This window comes from Nelumbo nucifera, chromosome 7 (genome assembly GCF_055504915.1).
Source record: "Nelumbo nucifera cultivar China Antique chromosome 7, China Antique-T2T, whole genome shotgun sequence".
Lineage (NCBI taxonomy): Eukaryota > Viridiplantae > Streptophyta > Magnoliopsida > Proteales > Nelumbonaceae > Nelumbo > Nelumbo nucifera.
Window position 1 is genome coordinate 4,603,764 of NC_142655.1, and position 21,010 is coordinate 4,624,773.

The 21,010-nt window shown below is 37.5% G+C and overlaps 1 protein-coding gene across 1 annotated transcript; it reads left to right on the plus strand.

Moving 5' to 3' along the window:
• The first annotated feature begins 12,046 nt into the window (after nt 1-12,046).
• LOC104597472 (anthocyanin 5-aromatic acyltransferase-like) lies at nt 12,047-14,173 on the plus strand. The gene has a single exon (XM_010259034.3). The coding sequence runs from the start codon at nt 12,523-12,525 to the stop codon at nt 13,906-13,908; it is 1,386 nt and encodes a 461-aa protein (XP_010257336.1). The 5' UTR covers nt 12,047-12,522; the 3' UTR covers nt 13,909-14,173.
• The last annotated feature ends 6,837 nt before the right edge of the window (nt 14,174-21,010 follow it).

Sequence of the window (21,010 nt, forward strand, 5' to 3'; positions counted from 1 at the left end):
ATAAGGACTGGAGCTATTCTAATGAGAATAGAAACCACAAAGTTTAAAATTAGACACTAATTAAGAATATTGCAACGCAAGATGAAATTAGAGTGTCCAAAATCCATTCATACACTTACATGGGCCTTGTGAAGGTCCAATACTTAGGCAGAGTTCAGCCCACAGAAAGAGGAATAGACTAGAGAGCTGAGCCCCAACTAATATTAGCCCATGTTAGCCCAGCCCGATTTACATTTCAGCCTAGGATCACCCATTTATGTGGTAAAATTCTATCCACTAGTCTCAAAGTTATTACTTCAATAGCAAGTGTTTCATGGAAGAGTTCAATACACCAATCCGGATTGGACCCCAGCTGTACAGATCTTGGCTTGTTCATCTTTGATTGGTTATGTAGCCTATTGTACATGACTTTGCAGCAGATCACAACCCTCGATACACAGTGGGGTATAGGGTTGATGTGGATTTATTTAAAGAATATGTCGTATGTACCCAATTTGAGGGGTCAACCATTAATTGATCCATATGAATCGCGTGCTTTCTCAGCAAAGAGAATGAACCATGAGTAAATGATTTGTGAACTATCTAACTTAAAAATGCATAAATCTTTTTTAATTTTCTTACCATGTAGGAGACAATAGATCAAATGAGACTTTTTCATACTCAAATGAAATATGCATTTTCAAACTGCAATTTAGTTAGAGAAATGACAATATGGATCATGGACCTCATGGCTGGTGTAGGATCAGGATTCAGGAAACAACAGCTAATGGGTCTAATGGGTCTTGATCCCCACTGCTTTGAGCCTTTGAGTATGACTGCAAATAAACTGGATATGTTTCGAATCCGATCATATTCATTGAGTCCAAATTTAATCCGGTAATCCCGATTTTGGATACCTCCCTTGAACCTAATAAATCGAATCAAATCAGAAAAGTCAATTTAGATGGTGTTTGGAAGTGTGGATGCTTTTTGGGATCGATTTTCAAAAAAAAACGTCCATGTTTCCAAGACCTATTTTTCATAAAAAAACGCTTCTGTCACGTAGGCAGTGAACAACACTATGCTGTTTGGTAAGGTGATTTTCATCACCATTTTTCATGTATGTGCTGACAGGTAAGCACCACATAGGATACACATCAGTCAACCATTGGGGGAAACGGTTCATCGATGCATAATTTGATGTTTCATACATCGGTGGGGTCCCGATTTATGAGACATGCCCGATTTTTCAATAAATGCCTAAATCAAACATTCATATATATTGGCATTTGTTGAAATGCTTTTGTGATTCGACATGACACCATTTTTTTTAAACGGCCGCGGTTGCAAATATCCCCTTATTTAACTAACGGATTGAATTTAAATATACCTTGATCCAATCTGCCACGATCCGATTTAATTCATTAGCTATGAAATATTATATATAAATATTATTATATAAAAAATATAAGATATTATTTATATTATATCATCAAGCCTTTTTACTACAATCCAAATTGAATCCAATCATAATATTGGAAATCCGATGGATTCTTGTCGAATTCAAATCGATCAGATTCTTGTCAAATTGGATTAAAATATCCTTTACGGACTCTGATCCAATGCAATTACAGACCTAGCTATGAGATATTGAGTAGTAAGATCAAAATAATGTCCCTATTAAATGGAGCCACCGACAGGAGACAGGCATTTAATTGAGAAGCTTTTGGTATTTGAGACCATTAATGATGTTGGGTATTGACAACTTAGCGATGTCAATTACTTTTTATATTCAAAGCATTTAATGAGGAAAGAAAACTTGTGTTGAAAAGTAAACAAAGATAAATGCACTTATGGAAATTAATTGTGTATGTATAATTACTAGACCACATGGACATGGCTGCCATTTCATCCTTACAAGCGGCCTAGGGACAGTATTAAGATGTTTTGAAACAGGGTGCCACCCAAAATGAAGTCTGGATCTGTCCGTCACATTGTCTCCCTCATATCAATATCACAACGCATTCCAGTCACATATCGAGCACATTTATGAGAAGATGTTTTAAATACATAGTAAAATATGCTATGAATTTGGTATGAGGTGCATTTTTTGAGAAGCAAATCCTGATTCTCTAAAATGGCGTTAAGTTATTGATGATAAACATATGGCTTCTAGCTCTCTAACTAATTATCACTTATTATTATTATTATTATTATAGAGCTACATTTATCTTAATGGATTTTAGAACCACCTTACCCCAAAGTCAAAGGACGTGGTCCATTTATGTGCGTGATTTGTGTCAAAAGAAGCTTCAACGAGTAAGGCTATATTTGGATAAGCTTATGCTTTTAAGCTTTTTAGTCAGAGAAAACAAATTTGAGTAAAAAAATGTTCGGAAAACATTATAATCCAAAGTCGGAATACTTTTAAGCCCTAAAGCACACAACCTAAAATCCCGCTTTATACTCTTGGGCTTTAAAAATATAAATATTGAAGCTTATCCAAATACAATCTAAATTAACCTTCTGACGATAGTGTTATGCAAACATGAGGCCCACGAGCATATTAGGGTTTCATACACACCGAGGGGTAGTCCAGTTGTTGGTGCTCGTGTGCAGCGTAAGTATCGCTATAATCATCTACATAAAAAAAAAAAAAGAATTGTTGATGTAATGTTGTATGAATGTATATTCACTTAAAAGAATAAAGACCCCAAAAAAAAGAGTTTCACACATGATGCATGGGTAAAGAACATTGGTGTGTTAATGGTTCAGTGTACACATCTTTGTTTTCTAGCTCATCCGGACTCCAAATTCTTTGAAAACCACAGAAACTGTGTGAACACCCATGCCCACCTCTCAACCGGTCAACCCTCGTTGTTATTATTATTTTTTTTTTATATATTTTAAAGCCCAGTTTCAATCAGACTGTGCAAAACTTTGATGGGCCCATTCCCGTTCCCAAATCCAGGGATGATGCCCAAGGGGAAGACGTGAACTTCACTGTCGATGTTTCCAAGGGGGAGGGCTGCGATCGATGTTCTGGAGTTCATATGCTCTGCATGCCCGAACTGCTTGGGGATTCAGAAAGTTTTTACCGATGAACAGGTGATCTGATTTTAAGGACCTGTTTTCTTATCTTATGTTAACAGATGATGAACAAAGAAAGGGCCGAGTTCATTCGGTGGATGGGAACTGTCAAATCTCTTATTGAGAATGGATTTTCTGCTTAATAAGGTGGTCTCCTCTTTTTATCGGAGACCTAAAGATTCTAGGTTCATTGGTTTCTTAGGAAGATTTTGGAGCTTTGAATCAGGAACTTGAATTTGTATTTCATGTTTCTGCTGATGTTTAAAGATATCAGACTGATTGTTGCATCATAAGTCACTCTTCTTCATTTAGTTTGCAGGGAAGGAGGAGCAGCAGCAGTTTACCGTCGATATATCACTGATTGATCCTTTCCTGTCGGACGTCAGTTGGTGTTGGTTGCTAGGGGTGTTCATGAAAAATCAAAAAATCGAACCAAATCAAATTAAAACGCAAAATGCGGTTAATCAAACCAATCGGTTCAATTTTGATTTGAAATTTTTGAAAAATCGAAGCACTGATTCAATTTTCGATTAATCTACAAAAAAACCAATAGTTAACTGAACCGACCGGTATATATATTTTTTTAATATATGTCACAATTTTTCTATATATTATATATATACTTATATTATATTTATAATAATCTATTTATAAATACATTATATATCATTTATTATTTATAATATAATATTATATATATTTATATAATATATATTATAAATATAAAAAAACTGAAAAATCGAAGAACCGAACCAATCAAAAATCAAAATACTGGTTCGGTTTCAATTTGGAGAAATGTAAAAATCAGTACTACCGATTCGATTTGCAAAACTTGCCCATGATTCAGTTAACCGAACCATAAACATCCTAATTGATTGCCAATGATCTGGCAACATGGCTAGGTTTGAATGAAAGAGGGGGTGCGAGTGGAGTTCTAATATGAGAGGGAAGGCCAAATCCTGTTCTATCACCGGTTCAACCAATCGAACAACTGGTAACGGAGAAAGTCCCTCTTAATTCCCGGTTAAGACATGAAACACGTTTACCTCTCGTTCAAAGGTTCATGTTTCCCATGAACCCACGGGTTCACAGGATAAGAGCTCCCGACAGAGACCACGATCCAATCATAAGACAAATGTACCTTCCAAAAATATGTTCATAGTTTCACGCGGGAGATAGGGCTAATGTAACAGGAAAATATTATCCGAGACCATTGTTGTAGAACAATTCAGAGACCACCTGGTGAAATATAAACATGCCACCATTGGTCTGTCACTTGACTAAGCTGGGTATGCCCAACCTAATTTTAAGTCCAGCTCAAGTTGTACTAGGTTAAGCTTATGTTGGTCTTAGGTTGATAAACTTGGACTTAACCTTAGTGAGGCTGGGCTACGCCCAAGCTTGAGGTTAGAACCTTTAAGATTGGACCTGGGTTGGTCGTCCACCCAACTCAACCCGCCCAAGTAGCACCCCATGTAGGAAGACAGATGATCCCGCTCCATGTGTGCCTATTTGGGAGGAATTTCACACAGCAGCTTATGGCATTGCATGAGCTGAGAGCCTGAGAAACCTGGAACATCATAAAACCATGTTTGGTAAAACTCTTGAAAGCCAAAAAATGCCCGTTTGAGAGGGCTTATGGATGTGATTTTTGGCCTTTTAAACTGGGTACTGGGCCCTATACGAAAATGCCAGAAGCTGTGTTTGATGAAAATACGGAACACAAATGCTCAAACGCAACTCGTTTGTAGGTGTTCATTGTCCATTTGTCTGGATTAATTAAACGTCTGTATATATCAACCTTCACGCCGACGTGACTCTTTGACTTAAAAATCTAATGGTTGGGTGTTGATAGTCGTCTAGAAATTAAATGCCTGTCTCAAAGGGTCCCTTGTGTTTTGTTTTTCTTGTTAATAATCTAGTGTCCTTTGACGAAGGCTAATTCGTTCTTTTGAGTGCGGGACGATACAGAGTGTAGTAGCAAATTAAGAGAATTGAATAGTGGAAAATAGAATTTTAAAGAAAGTGAATTCTTACCTTAATTTCAGTTTGGGAGAATGGAAATACAAATTTCTTCAATGTAAAACCTCATATATGGTATTTATAAATCTTATATTTGTATTTGTATTTTTCCGAAATTAAGATAAGGCTCCATTTGAAATAAATACAAAAATGTTCGGTGCAAATACAAATGTTGAGTTCCAACAATAAATTTGTACCCTTACCAAATGAATAATTACTTGTGATGGATACAAACATGAACTCCAAGATTTGAATCTATCCTTTTTACATTAATCGAACTTTAGGCTGTGTTTGGTTGTAATCCAAATAAATTTGCTATGATGCAAACCTATGGCAGTGGAAATGATTTGAGTGTAAATTCTGCAAAAGAGTGAGAGAGCAATGAGATAAAACCTCTTTCTCTCTCTCTCTCGTTCTTAATCTTATTAATAGAAATGAATGCAGATTGACCCAGATGGTCGGACTGTTTGGCATGAGAACCGTCCAAGCAACCAGTTCCATTTTACCCTTAACCCTCTCCTTGGCCTAAAACACTTGATTTGGTCAATGATTTGTTGATCCACCCATTTGATCCGTTCAACAGTTTTTGTTATTTTTATTTTAATTATTTTATTTTTTAAGTTGAAATAGGACATCCATTCAAATAAGACAGTCGAATCGTCGACCCAAAAACCAGTAACCAGAATGGTTCCCATTCCAGGTCAGTTTTTAAAATCTTGATATACCCTTCTCCAATTGATAACCTCATAGTTTAATTGATAACCTCCTAGTTTAATTGATACCCTTCTGCAATTCACCTCAGAAATCTGAAATTGCAGATGAGGAAATAAGATTAGTGGTGAAAAATTAAAAAGTAAATAAGATTAGTGATGAAAAGTAGAAACAACGCCAGCAAAGGAGATGTGTTTGTGTAACGCAACTGAAAAGGATGCTGATTTACTAGCAAGGTGGTTATAATATAGGATTTGATGCAGTAGCACGATTTATAGGAGAGTCAATACAGATTGGAAAATGGAGTTCTGGATGGTGCACAACTGACTTTTATTGTATGTTATCTAAGAAATTTGGGAACAAGTTTGTGGTAGTTGCAGTGTCACTAAGAATTATATTGAATTTTGGGCATGGAATATTGAAGAAAGTGGAGTTGATACCAATTGTATTTTTATTGCAGATGATGGTCTTGAGATGTTGATGCATTTGACTGTATATTTAATATTCTTCACCTTATTATATAATAAAAATCCATTCAACGATTTTATCTAACAGCTTAAGCTTTTATATTAAGCAGTTCTTTGAGATGATATTAAATTATATAGGGCTCATTTGGTTTGCAAGAATAGAGGTCTGGAATCAAAATTGGAATGGCTAATTCCAATTACAACTATTTGGTTAAGTGAAATCGAAATCTCATTCTCATTTCTAGTGGAGTGGCATTTTTCCATCTCTCCCTCTCTAAAGAATGAAATTTCATTTTAGTTGATTCCAATTCCTATATGAACCAAATAGATCATAAAAACAAACTATTCTAATTCCAATTTCAAAAGATTTTGATTCCAATTCCACAAGGTAAGAGTGGTCTCCATGTATATTGAAATTCTTTGCTATGCAAAATTTATTAAAAAATGAAAATTTTCTGTAGGGATCCTCCACTGTTTTCAAAACCGGACTGGACCGGACGGTCAGACCGAAAAAACGGAAACCAGTCACCTGACCGGTTCCATTTTCCTTCAAAACCGCTGATTTTGGTCAACAAACCGTTGAACCGGCTGATTAACCGTTCGAACGATTTTGACTATTTTTCAATTTATTTATTTTTTTTTATTTTTTTGTTAGAATGGACCGGCTGTTCAGGTCAAACAATCGGACCATTTGAACCGGTAACCGAACCCCTGACCGATTCGGTCACCGGTTCGTTTTTTACAAACCATAGGATCCTCCCTTGAACCACAGAAATCTCTGTATTGTCTTGATCTTTTCATAATAATTTGGTTGTATTTGATTATTAATTAGTGCATCAGAAACCCTACACGATACATAAGCTTTTTGAATTAAATGTTTTATCAAAAAAAAACCTTTTGAATTAATAAATGTAAAATCTCATAGTGATTTGTACTTCTTTGATTTGACCACCGGTGTGTGTCCATGATTCATTGGAGGCAGCAGATGTGAAGTGGGATTCGCCGATTGGGATAGCAAAGTAACAAGGCCACCTAACCAATTTTTCAAAGAAATATCTATCAGTCACGTGACGAATAATGGATTTTCTACTTATTGCCTTTTTAATCACGTGATAGATGAGTGTGTGGTCATCTTCTCAATCACGTAGCCAAGTTTTGATAGAACCTCAGTCATGTGATAAATAATATTTTATATGTCATACTTCACATGACAAACGTGCTACATAACATGTTCATGGTCGGAATTTAGATGCTTCTTTCAGGAGGATTTTTGGGTAAATTGCTGAAATCTGCTATGCAGCTTGTTAATTGTAATTACTTTTTCTGAATTTTTTAATATAGTTGTAAGTAGATCTATTTAGTCAAAATCTTCTAAAAAGAGGCATAAAAAGGTATAAATTAAAATATTCATGCAATTAATTTTAATAAAAAATATTTATTTTTTAAATGATCACCTCATATGAATGGTTAGCCTAAATCCTTCTAATCTCTTTTTTGAAATAGATTTATTTTTTATATTTGCCTTCATATCAATAGTTCAAATATGTAAAGCTGCAATTTCAAATTCTTTTCTTGTCTTCATTAGACGATTCTAACAAAGAAACTCTACTTAGAGCTGTGTAAAAAAATTTAAGGGAGGCGATTGTAATTACCAAACATCAAGGAATATTGCAACAATGGTCTGACATTATAGGGGAAATTTCAGCAATTCACCTTTTTTTTATTTTGGCTTCTTGTAGGAGTGGAGCCCAACTGAGCTTGCACCTAATAGTTTGTGGAGAAAGGAAGGAAATAAACTATCGAGTCTACTACAGTAAAATCGCTGTATTGTGAAACAAGGTTCAAAATATCGATACGCCTGATATGTTGAATTGTCGATAGAGACGTATCAAACAGTATCGATAACTTTTTCTTTCTTTTTTTTTCTTTCAAATATGGTTCAGAGGGGCCGGTTTAAGGTTTGTACACCCCTGAACCAATCGAAATCCCAATACACCCTCTATAAAGGCATTTCGAGAAACTCCCGATATGTATTAATATTTTGAACCTTACTATGAACCCAACCTCATATACAGGGTTGTTAACGGCCTCCAAAAATTCGTTATCCCGTTCAACATACGAAGATTACTTGAATTTGGATGTGATTTGATCCAATAAAAATCTGAGTCCAATTATATGTAATATAATAATGTACATATATAGATATTTTTATAATATATAAATATACATATTTTTATAATGTTTTATATATCAATTAAAAATAATTATTTTTTTTTCATTATTTTAATGATGATAGAGTAGGATCAGTTTACACCCGAATCCTATACGAGTCTGATTAAGTCAAATAATCAGATATGATTCGGATGTAACTGAATCTGATCGAAATCCCAACCGATAAAGACCCCACCCATATAGCATGGAGGGAAGGTGGGCAAGGGCAACTTGATGAAGGGTGATTTGGCACGACCTAATAGGAAGGGGACACGTAGGTGCGACCTGATTAAAGGATGACAACTCAACCAGGCAAGCCCAGTTTGCAACATTCGTAGTTCGGGTATCCAGCCACCTCGGCTCCAAACCCATCTCGGCGTAGAGGCACCTCAGGTATCCAATCCAATTCGGGACTGAAGAATCGAAGTTCCAACTCGGAGCTAACGAGTCGAAGCGTCGTATAACAAACTCCGAAGGCCTCCCTGACAGATCCTGAATCTCTTTGGATCGCGATGAGCCAACAGATCCCGAATCTCCCGAGGTCACAATAAGAACTCATCCCGGTTCCGCCTTAATCGGAGGTGGACAATAAACCTCATCCACGTATCGCCCTCCTCCAAAAATGGAACCAACCTTATCTCTACAGCCCGGAGAACCTGGAGCTCTTTCGTGAAGCTCACGGCTACTCCAGTATATAAAGACTCGAAATCTCAAGGCAAAGGTACGCGTGATTACTCTACTCTCTAGCACTCAAGCTCTCAAGCATTCAGCTCGCATTTACAGCATACTTTGTGACTTAAGCATCGGAGCGACCTCGTCGGATTAGCTACCCCGGGTTCTCTGATAGACTGTTTTGTAGATCGATCCAGCTCATTGTCCATCTGGAGTCCGGATCGCCCTCCAGCTAGGAGTATTCAGATCGTGCACCATCACAACTTAACCAAAATTTGGGGTGCTTTAAGGTGCACAGCTACTCTAGAACTAGTTCGGATCTGCTGAACACAACACGTTGTTCGCCATGTTACACTTTACATTATCAATATTCTCAAGGTGTTGTCGGGTGAGTGTGGCCAGTAATATATTGTAATCAGTAGATCCAGACTCGCACTAGAGAATGATCCCATGGCCTATACAAAGTACGAGGCCTGCCCAAGTTAAACTCCTAAGATAGACCGCAAATTTTTGGGACCCGACCCTAGGTTTTTGTGTGTAGGCTTGGCCTAGACCAGGCCTGCATTAAATCCAAAAAATTCTGAGTTGGGCTTGGGCCCAGCATTTTAGGCCCAATTCGACTAACAATATAATATAATATATAGTATTAAATATATATAATACATAATATTTTTATATTATAAAATATTATATATTTTATATGTAATATATTGCAAATACATTTTATTTTATATTAAATATTTATTATTTTATATAAATTATAAAACTTTTAGAATATAAATAAATAGGGAAATTGTCTAAAACTCATCATGTCACTAACTTGGCGTTAAACATGCTAACCGGTGTTAATATATTACCATTTTAACCTTCATAGAAAAATATAAAGTATATACAAAATGAATTAATGGGTGTTAACATACTACCATTTTAATATTTAGATATGAAAAAAGGAAAAAGTTTAAAAAAATATTTCCAAATATAAAATACATAAAAACATAGAAATTACAAAAAAAATATAAAAAAAATTATAGAATATTCAAACAAAATAAAAAATTATTTTCAAATTATGGAAACTATATAAATTGAAAAAAAAAATCAGAAAATAAAAATTATAGAAAAAACACCAAAAATTATAGAAAAAACACAGAAATTGCAAATAAATAACAAAAAAAATAAAGAAAAAAATTATAGATTGTAGAAAATAGAAAATGTAAAAGCTGAAATTATAAAAAGCATTGGAAATTATAACAAAACACTAAAAATGCAAAAAAAAACAAGAAAATTGAAAACTAAAAAAGGCCATTTTTCCTCTAACTCACCATTCAAGGGCAATTTGGTCATGAAAATTGTTATTTAGTCTGACATGGGCACCTCTGTTAAGAAGCATTAACGGTGCACTAACGGAAGGTGAGTTTTGGAAAATAAAAACTTACTGATATGGTGAGTTTTAGACATTTTGAAAAGTTGTGCTGAATTTAAGAGAAATATTGAAAACTCGTTGTGAGTTTTAGACAATTTCCCAAATAAATATTCTTGAAATTTTTTACACTTATCTACAATTTTTGCATTTTCGGGATACAGGTTGACTTGACTCGTTTTTGTCAAGTGACAATTTTGAGAGAGATTATTCTCTCAAAATTTATTATTTTGCATATACGAGCCATCCCGACCCATTTTTGTATCTATAAATGAGGGTAGATGGGTTAGTATGGGTGAAGATGATTAAAGGTCAATATAGATGGGTCAGGGTGGATTACGACCCTTTAAGTATGATTGGTGATGGGTCATGGTGGGTTGGTGGATTAATATGGGTGGATTGATATTTAACCCTTACCCATCTCATCCATTTACCACCCCTAAGTCAAGGAAAGGCCTTGAATCTCATTTATAGGCAATGTGAGGGAAAAATACTTAAAATATTCATTATTGAGTGTTGTTTCAAGTTTCTAGGTCCTATATTGCTCAATAATGAGAATGAAGACCTTACCTCTATCTACATAAAGATAAATCAAGCCAAACCAAACCTCACAATGATAATTTAATATTAAATTCTAAATAATTAAACCTAGCGATGCCAAACCAAACCTACCTTTTTCATTGGTACAGTGTTGGAATCATCTACAGTTCTACCGGTAAAAATCGGCCAACTACATTATACGTCCTCTCATTGACCATTGACCAAGTATTACAATTAGACTTGTTCATGGGTCGAGTCGAGCCGGGCTCGGGTTAGGCTTTCACTCTGTATTAACAGATTTTTTTAAGGCCCGAACCCGAGCCCAAGCCCAGCCCGACCATCGGGCCTACAACTTGGGCCCGAGCCCGGCCCTCATAAAAAGCCCAAAGCCCAAGCCTGGGCCCAAGCCCGAAATTTAGCCCATATTGTTTCTACTGCTGAAGTGGCTGAAGAGAGAGAGAGTGAGAGAGAAATTATAAAGAAAAAAATAAAAAAATGTATATATTAAATTATAAATATATATATATATATATTTCAATAAATATTATATTATTTATATATTTTATATAATATATAAAATACATATTATATATTTTATAAAATATATAATACTGAATCAGGCCGGACTTTTTTGACAAATCCCAAACCCAGCCCGTAACACAATCGGACTTACTGTATTAGACCCGAGGTCAGGCCCACGGACCTAATTACATGACCAGGCCGGGCCATCGGCTACCTGGCCCATGAACAGGTCTAATTACAATACGGTTCACAAGACAGACTCTTTGCTTATCTGCCTCTGCCTGCTGTATTCTCTAGGCTGTTTCTGTGTGGAGAAGGTCAGAAGGATTCTTTATTTATCTACGTTTTCGTCTGTGAATCGGATGGGAGATGGAATCACTACTTGAGTAGACGACTGGTCGCATTCCCATTATCCGTTCGAAGTCCGGAACCGTTCTGCTTTTCCACTTCCAACCGTCCCCACAATCCAAAAGCAGCAAAGTTTACAACTGCAAGTTGTCTAATGCTTTCAGTCGTGGCGTTTCACTGCCGTCATCGATCGACCCCTTCGATGTGGATACAGCCCATTGTCCAGTAGTGTCCATCGCTCCTTTCTCACTCCTTTCTGATAGGACGGTACAGAGAATCCATTATTCCCACCCTTTTCTGAGTTTCTGCGCCATTTTAATGGCGTCATGCGCATTGCAGAAATTATGCATGTCAGAAGATTGTCTTCGCTCTTGACTTGTACAGTACGTTGCAAGAGCTGAAGGGTACCATGTGGCCCCTCCCCACTAGGCCATACGTCTCTTCTCCGTATAAAAACATCTGGTGTTGGTGACTTGGTTCTGATGTGGAAGCATAACTCTCTGCACAAAGAGTGGTTGTTCTTGCCCTTTCTCTCCGGCATTCATGGCACCACCCAAGTCAGTGAAGGTGGTGGAGCTGTGCAAAGTCGCTCCAGCAGCTGGCTCAGGCTCCGGCTCAGTCATCGAAGCATCACTCCCACTCTCTTTCTTTGACTTGTTCTGGTTGCCTGTGCCACCCACGCAACTCCTTTACTTCTACCGCTTCCCTCATTCATCTATTTACTTCAGACAGAGCCTCCTTCCCCGCATCAAACACTCACTCTCCCTCACCCTCTTCCACTTCTACCCCTTTGCCGGACATCTGTCATGGCCACCGGAATGTCCCAAGCCCATGATCCATTACGCCCAAGGCGACTCGGTTTCATTGGCCATCGCCGAGTCAGACGGCAACTTCTACCATCTCTCCGGCAACAAGGCGCAAGACGCCAAGGAATTACACCCCCTCATCCCCGAACTCCGAGTATCCAGATCAACTGTCCCGATGTTGGCATTGCAAATAACGGTGTTCCCGGATTCCGGCATCTGCCTCGGAGTCACCATGCCCCATGCAGTTGCTGACGCCCGAACAATCATGAACTTCATCAACGCATGGTCTTCAGCTTGCAGGCTGGGTGAGATATCTTTGTCAACCGAAGCTCTTCCATGCTATGAGAAAACAGTGATCAAGGACCCAAAAGGCTTAGAGGAGATGTATCTGAACCAGTTGACAGAGCACTACTGCAAGTCCGCCGGAAACCCTAGATTAGACGTTTTGGACTTTGGGCAGCCAGACAATACAGTCAGAGCCACGTTTGAACTGAGTCGGGCCAATATTGCAACACTGAAGGCAGGCGCCATGGCTTTGCACAAGGACAAACAGCTACCACCAGCTCGCCTGTCGACCTTCACGTTGCTGTGCGCCTATATCTGGGTATCCTTGGTTAAGTCCGGGGATCAAAGGGTTTCCCTTTCGTTTAACGTGGACTGTGGGGCTCGACAGAAGCCTCCGGTTCCGGCCACGTACTTTGGCAACTGCGTCGGGACTCGTGTAGTGACGGCCGAGAGGGCTGATTTGCTGAGACACGATGGAATTGTCATTGCAGCATGCTTGATCGAGGAGTCCATTAATGGGTTGGAAGATGGAGCTCTGGATGGAGCAGAGGGGTGGGTTTCACGGCTACTGTCTTCAAAGAGCGAGGGCAAGATTTGGGCTGCTGGGTCGCCTCGGTTGGGGATATATGATGCGGATTTTGGATGGGGAAGACCGAAGAAGGTGGAATTGGCATCGATCGACAAGACAGGAGCTATCTTTATACGGGAGAGCTGCAATGGTGATGGTGGAGTTGAGGTCAGTTTGGCTCTCATGAAGCACGAAATGGATGCATTTGCTTCTGTGTTCGTGAACGGTCTTGAGGCCAAAGGCAGTGTGTTCCACCGCTCTGGCCTTTGAAGCTCGCGCTGTTGCCCAGGAAAGCACACGTAATGGATATATGATTAATGATTGCCTGTTGGCTTCTGTGTTCGTTGTTGATGCTCTCGAGGCCAGAAGCTCATGTATTGGTCTTTTTTAGCTTACACCGTCGCCTTGAGGAGTTGTTTTCATTCCTTGTCTTTCTAAAAGTCCCAGTTTGTTATCTTTCTAAAAGTCCCAGTTTGTTATCATATACATACTTCAATCTGTTTCAGCTTTAGTAATCTATGAACTATGTTCATAATCCTCTCTCTCTCTCTCTCTTCTGTCCTTTTTTATACAATTTCTACCATGCTCTAAGCAAGATTTGATTCATTTGATATGGGTTTGTTGGGGTTTGCTCATCCAATTTTAACCCCCGAGGGCTCCCAAAACCACATGCACCTAGCACAATCACATTTATACTTGGTGCATGGGTTATGGATTCATCTCAAAGCACCATTTTCTTGTATAAATTTTCATTTACTGCTGTTGCATTGTGATAAATTCTCCATACAAATAATTTCTTTATCTCCAAGCTAGGTAATTGGAAAATGTTAAATTGTTCCCTATTGTTTCTTGGACTGGGCCACAAAATGGCTACACTTCCAACAGATGGAGCATCCATCTTGGACAAAAATAATGGGTAGACGAGAACTATCCTTCCTTGATCTATTAGGGATCCTTAGATCCCAACTAAAAATGAGTTTCTAACCAAAATTAACCACTATCCAACACCTTATTTTTCAGCAAGTACTCTTTAATTAGTTTCTTCCAGCAAAGGCAACACACTTTTCCTTCCAGAAACCATATATGTTCTTGGGAAAGTTTGAGTATACAAAGCTGTTAGATGGGAATATGTATCTCTTATATGATTTTTGCCTACAAATTAAGTTTAAGTCTCCATATATATATATATATAGCCTTCATACCAATTTGGCTAAGTCAAAAGCTGAATTGATTTGGTCAGAAAAACCCAATCACCCCACCAGCTATTCCTCATAATTAATTTCCCAAAACTAGGGTTATTCATAAGAAGGCCCAACCCAACCAAACCGATTAATCCGGATCGACCCAATCCGAGTCAGCTGGGTTATCTTCAGCATCGGTCGTTTCGGGTTGTAAAACATCACAAACCGATGGTTTGGGTCAGTTTCGGTTTTCTTGTGTAAAAACCGAAACCAATCCGAACCGAACCAACTAATTGTCCCTTTATGAAGTTTAAATTAAATAAGCCCCCATAACTAATTGTCCCTCTTCAAATCTATTACATTGGCTAGATTAATGATTGTAATTAACTGTCCTGAAGTCTCCCTACAGAATTCACCCAAACCCCAATTAAGACAATTAAACTTCAAAATGAATATATAATCGAAGGGATAGATTGGTGGTTTTGGAGATAAAACATTAAAACTTAATTACTTAAAAGATATATAACATATATACCTCTATAATAGGCATTATTATTATATATGGGTTTTGCTCTTCTTTTCCTCTCCAAAGTCCAAACTGTAGACTAGAGGTATATTCTGTTTATCAAAAACAAGGCTTTTCCCGCATTCACTACCTCACATACTGTGGTGCCACAGTCCCCACATATATATTGCAGTTGAGTTTCTGTCAAGCATGGTTGAACTTAGAATCGAAACCGACCCAACCCGACTCAAACCGACTAGGTCGATTTTGCTTAACATTGGGTCGGTTTCGGTGTCAAGTTCAGATAACCTAACTAGGTTGAATCGATTGAAAAAACCTCAATAAACCGACCCAACCTGACCCATAAACAGCCCTACCCAAAACACCCAAAAGGGTTTATTTTCTACCAGTTTGAGGCTCCATGACATAGGCTAGAATTGTATTTACCATTGATTTGATACTCCTTACTTGCCTATTAAGAGAGCACATGTCTTGCTAGCTCTATAAAATTTTCTTAGCTACTCTTTCTATCAGGTAATCAAAGAGATGTTTCTTGATTTGACAAAACCTAAGACCTTTTGCAAGTATTCTTTAGAATTCCTATCTTGTATTGGAGATAATTAAAGCAAGTTTCTGACTTCAATTCTATTGCCTAGGTGAGTGCCTAGTCACTTAGATGGGATACCTTTTTTATATTAGTCATGGTGTTGGGTTAGGCATCCTTACCTTGCCACTAGCTAGTTAGGTGACTAGTTTCAGTGTGTATGTACTTGATGATTTATGTATATAAGTATGTTTATGTGAGAGGGATGGGACTATGGGAGATAGGATGATGATGATGATGATGAAGGATGTTAATTTCTTGTAAAACATTACTATAGCATGATGTCCATGTTATGTTACATGTGCATAAGGGTTGGGTCAATATTCAATCCAACTATGAACTGGTTCAAATTTGAATATTCACCTTCAGACAAACAGATATCATTTGCAACCAGTTAGGGTCAAGAATCTCAGTCTGAAAGTTGGGTTAGGGTTGACCTCAACCAAAACCGACTTTGCCTAATTTGCACCCATATAAGTTACCTGTATGGCCAGCATTTTTTATTGTGGAGGTCCTACAGAAACACTAAGAATAGTTTCTTTGCTTTAGTCGTTCTTATATGAAACTGCTTTTGAATTACACTAAGAAACTGTTGTTGTAAACATAAAAGTCAAAATTTGGGGTATTTCATCTTTAAAAGCATGCATTTCCTTGTTGCATGATTAGGGGGGTGGCACCTTTTTGGGATATTCCAAAATCACTTCACTTAAAGTAAGATAGAATTTTAATTAGGATTTAATAAGTGATGAACAATGCTATTGGAACCATTCTTAAAGCTCTGGTCATCACATATTTCAAAAAATAAATAAACAAAAGAAAGGAAGAAAGAAAGATAGCAAAAACACTGTTCATAACTTGTTTGCAAGTAAAATTTGGGCTTAGGTCATAAGATGTGTAAATGGGGCCTCCATAATACACATGTCTCCTCTTTCATTTGATCACAGATTACCAAACAGATCCCATCAAGGGAATCTTTTAGAAGGGAGAAAGAACTGTCTGTACAGTAATTTTCAAGAAATGAATCGATACCTTCTTTCCATCATCCAATTTACTTTACTGGAGCAAACAGATATGATTGAGTGATATTTGGTAATCGCATCTCCAATTTACTTTAGTGTAGCTTTCACTATTCCATGAAGAACAGGGGCCCGGGGGGACAGCAAAAGGTAAGCCATTGGCATTAATGAAGTAGTGAAAGCTGATAGGAGGATATATATCAACTCTCATTTAATGGAAGATGGTCCATGCCCATCTCAATTAAGATAAAGACCTAACTGAGCTGACTTAAGGTGCATGCATCACATGAAAACTAGTCCCACTCACAGTATTACTGAATATTTGGTGGGTTTTACTGTTCAAGTCATCAGGCTTCTCTCCTAATGGAGAAACAAGGGCAATGAGGTGCCCTCTTAAGCAGCCACGTTAAACTAAAAAGATAGGGACCCATCATCTACATAGGTCTCACTCTAATTATAGTCAGACAAGAAAAGAAAAAAAATCAACACAATGAAATGATATTATATAATAAAGTTTCAGTTTCAATATAATAATGGTGAGAAAAAGCTTTCACCAATAATAGTTCAAAAGCATATATATATATATGGCGCCTGAAAATTTGTATGGCTTGTCAGATGGTTCGTTTTTTATATGAGAGCTACTCAATGGTGGGTTCGGATCCTCTATGCATTGGGCACATGGTGATTGAAAGGGAGGGGCACCTAATTGCAGTCATAAATGGGAAACTGACTTAAAACTGACCAAACAGAGTAGGAGGAGGAAGGAGTCATCCGTTCCTAACGCCGTCTTGTTACCAACGGAAAAGAAAAAGAAAAGAGGAGTTGTGAATTGTGATCGTGGTGGTCTATTGTTGTTTACCTAATGCTGACTTTCCCACTGATTAAGGAGATGAGTTTGTTGGAGTTTTTATGGAGACTCACCAACCAATGGATTGCTGTTAATTAGTTGCCAACTAGTCCAACCTCTCTTTTTTTTATCAATAATACTTTCATTAATTCATCAGTAGAAAATTTACAAGTGGAAGACAAACACACTTATCTTTCAAAAGTCACAAAGAACTTCAAAAAAGGAAAGAAGAAAATACAAAGATACAAGGACACTAACATTACAACTTAGCCCAAAACAAAGAATCCCTTTCTGCCCCTTGTTTTGCTAAAACCGTCAGCTAGGGAATTAGCTGATCTCTTAATCCAACATATCTTAATTTCCATCTCCCGCACCAGCCATTTGAATTTTCTCTTCTCATTGTTATACTTCCAAAGATCATTTTGTTCTTTGGTCAGCCACCCTATCACCACCTCTGAATCCCCTTCAATTATAAGTTTCTTGATGTTCAATTCATTAGCTTTCCGGGCTCCTTCCATAACTGCACATATCTCAGCTCTAACGGAGTCACCCACTCCAATTGGGCCTGAGAACATAGCAGAGATGACCCCATTTTCATCTTTATAAACACCCTCGATCCCTGATTGTCCCGGATTTCCCCTACTGCATCCATCAAAGTTTAATTTCAAGAATCCACTAGGTGGGGGGGTCCAAGCCACACTCATTACTGACTTGGTCTGCGTGCAACTTGCAATTTCACCCCACTTCCTCAACATGTCATCCACAATGTAATTTGTGAATATTTCCAGAGATTTCAGCCACTGTACCGCCCTAAACTGTATGATAGCCCTCAAATCTACTATCCCTCTCTGAGTTTTTGAGAATATCCTGTAGTTCCTTTCTTCCCACAGTGTCCAACATACTGCAGCCCTTAGTCCTCTCCACATTGTCCTTCCCCTTTTTAATTGCCACCTGAAGAAGGAGGGGGCGAAAAGGCCCTACATGTCTGATGGGGGATTCCAGCTGCATCCAAATAAGGAGAAAGCCCAATCCCATAATGACCTCGCGAAGTGGCACGACACCATTAGGTGAAAACCATTCTTCTCATCTGCTTTACACAGAACACACCACTGAGGTGACAAGCAAGTATTGGGTCTCTTCTTTCGGAGTAGATCACCAGTGTTGATTCTTTCCAGATAGGCTTCCCAACAAAAACTACCAACCCTAGGAGGTATAGCTTTGCACCAAACCTCACCAACAGGAAAAGGGGACAGGGTAGGACTGGTGGACTGACTTAACGGAATTCAAGTCATACCTGATATTAGGAATGAAAACTAGAAGCAGGTCATGAATGGCAGTTGCTTGTGATCCTAGTTCTGATTCCAGCGTCCCATCCGTTGTACTCCAGCCCATGAATACTTGCCACTATTCTAGCCCATAGCTTCTCCTTCTCCATAGGAAACCTCCACAGCCACTTCCCCAGCAGAGTCATATTCCTTCTCCTAATACTCCCAAGCCCCAAACCACCACACGACTTACTCCTGCACACTATTTCCCAGCTAACTCTATAATCCCTCTTCTCTTCTCTCGGCTCCCACAGGAAATCTCTCATTAATTTCTCTAATCTGTTAGCAATCTTCACTGGGATTTTAAACACCGACATGAAGAAGATGGGTAAGTTAGCAAGCGTGGCCTTAATTAATGTAATTCTCCCGACAAGAGATAGGTAATTCTTTTTCCAGGATACCAATCTTTTTTCAAACCTTTCCATCACTAGTCCAACATCTCTCTCTCTCTCTCTCTCTCTGAAATTAGAGGTGCAAATTTTGGCGGGCCCAACCCAAACTCAGACCAACACCCCAAGATTTTCTATTTTCTAGGCTGGGCCTAGGTTGGATATATCATGTTTGACCTTGAACTCGGTCCAAGCTCGAGCCTTAAGACTAATTCTTAAACCCGACCCTGGGGTTACGATGCTTAACCTGCACCCCTAATTGAAATATGAATAAATCAATATTATAAAATAGTGTTAAATGTCACTTATAGAATGGGCTGACCAATTCAATAGTTTGATCCTCTAGGACTATGTTTTGCTAATTAAGTCAATAATTTTATTATTTTTGTTTTGGCTTTTCTATGGGCTTTAAGTAAAATCAAGGTTTAAAACATAAAAAATGTAAAGGATATTAGAAAGGAAATTTTAAGAGACATATTGTGATATGCTTTGGATACAGTAGAAAAATTAAAATGCACATAGATATTCTTGAAAAACTTAAATAAATCCCAAGAAATATATCAATAATCCTAGAATATAGCTTTTAGATAATTATAAATAAGTTATATAGAGATAAAAAAACACGTACTTTAATTATTCATGTGAAATGTGAGCTATCAAGAAACAATTGATCCCTGTTGAAAAGTGATGGAAGAGCTAAAATATGCATGTGTATGAATATATCTTAATTCTTAGAAAATCAATATGATTTGTGTTGATCCTTTTTAGTATATAAATTTTAATAATAACTTTTTTTCCATTTATTGACAAACATCCTAAGAATAAAATGTCTAAAAAGTTAAGATTCAAAATTTATGAAGGCTCAGTTTGGAAAGAGTACAAATACAAATATGTACAGTGCAAATACAGGTTTAAAAATACAAAATACAAGGCTTTTGCATTGTACATATTTGTATTTGTATTTTTTCAAACTGGGTCATAATTAGAGCATGGCTGAGTTGTAGGTTTGTTGTATTTGAACCTAAAGATTAAGGTTTAAAGTAATCTTTCACTTGTAGTTTTGTGCAAAAAAATTATGGGTCCTAATAATTAGTAGATTTAGGCTGCATTTGGCATTCCTTATTTTAAGGACTTATCTCTTTTTGCATTTAAAAACTCATGTGTTCACAGGAGTATTTTAACTGTAAAACGGAGATAAGTCCTTAAAATATGGAAAGCCAAAAGCAACCTTAATTACAATGGATCGGAATTAGATTTGGGTCAGATTTATATTATTGAATGTGAATTCTTCTTTGAAACCTGACCTGCATTTGAATTAATCAGCAACTACATTACTCTCACCATTTGGACACAATTGAGAATGAATCATTATTGTTTAAGTCGGAATCTGAACTGTGCAATGTTTTAAAATTTGATCCATTTTTCCCTCTCCCCAAATTTGCGGTTCAACCATTTGGTTCAAACTTCAAACAGATTAATGTAGGGCTGAAAATTTTGACCCCAAG

Excerpts from the sequence above, each read along its gene's own strand:
- LOC104597472 (XM_010259034.3), top strand. The coding sequence starts at position 12,523 with ATGGCACCACCCAAGTCAGTGAAGGTGGTGGAGCTGTGCAAAGTCGCT.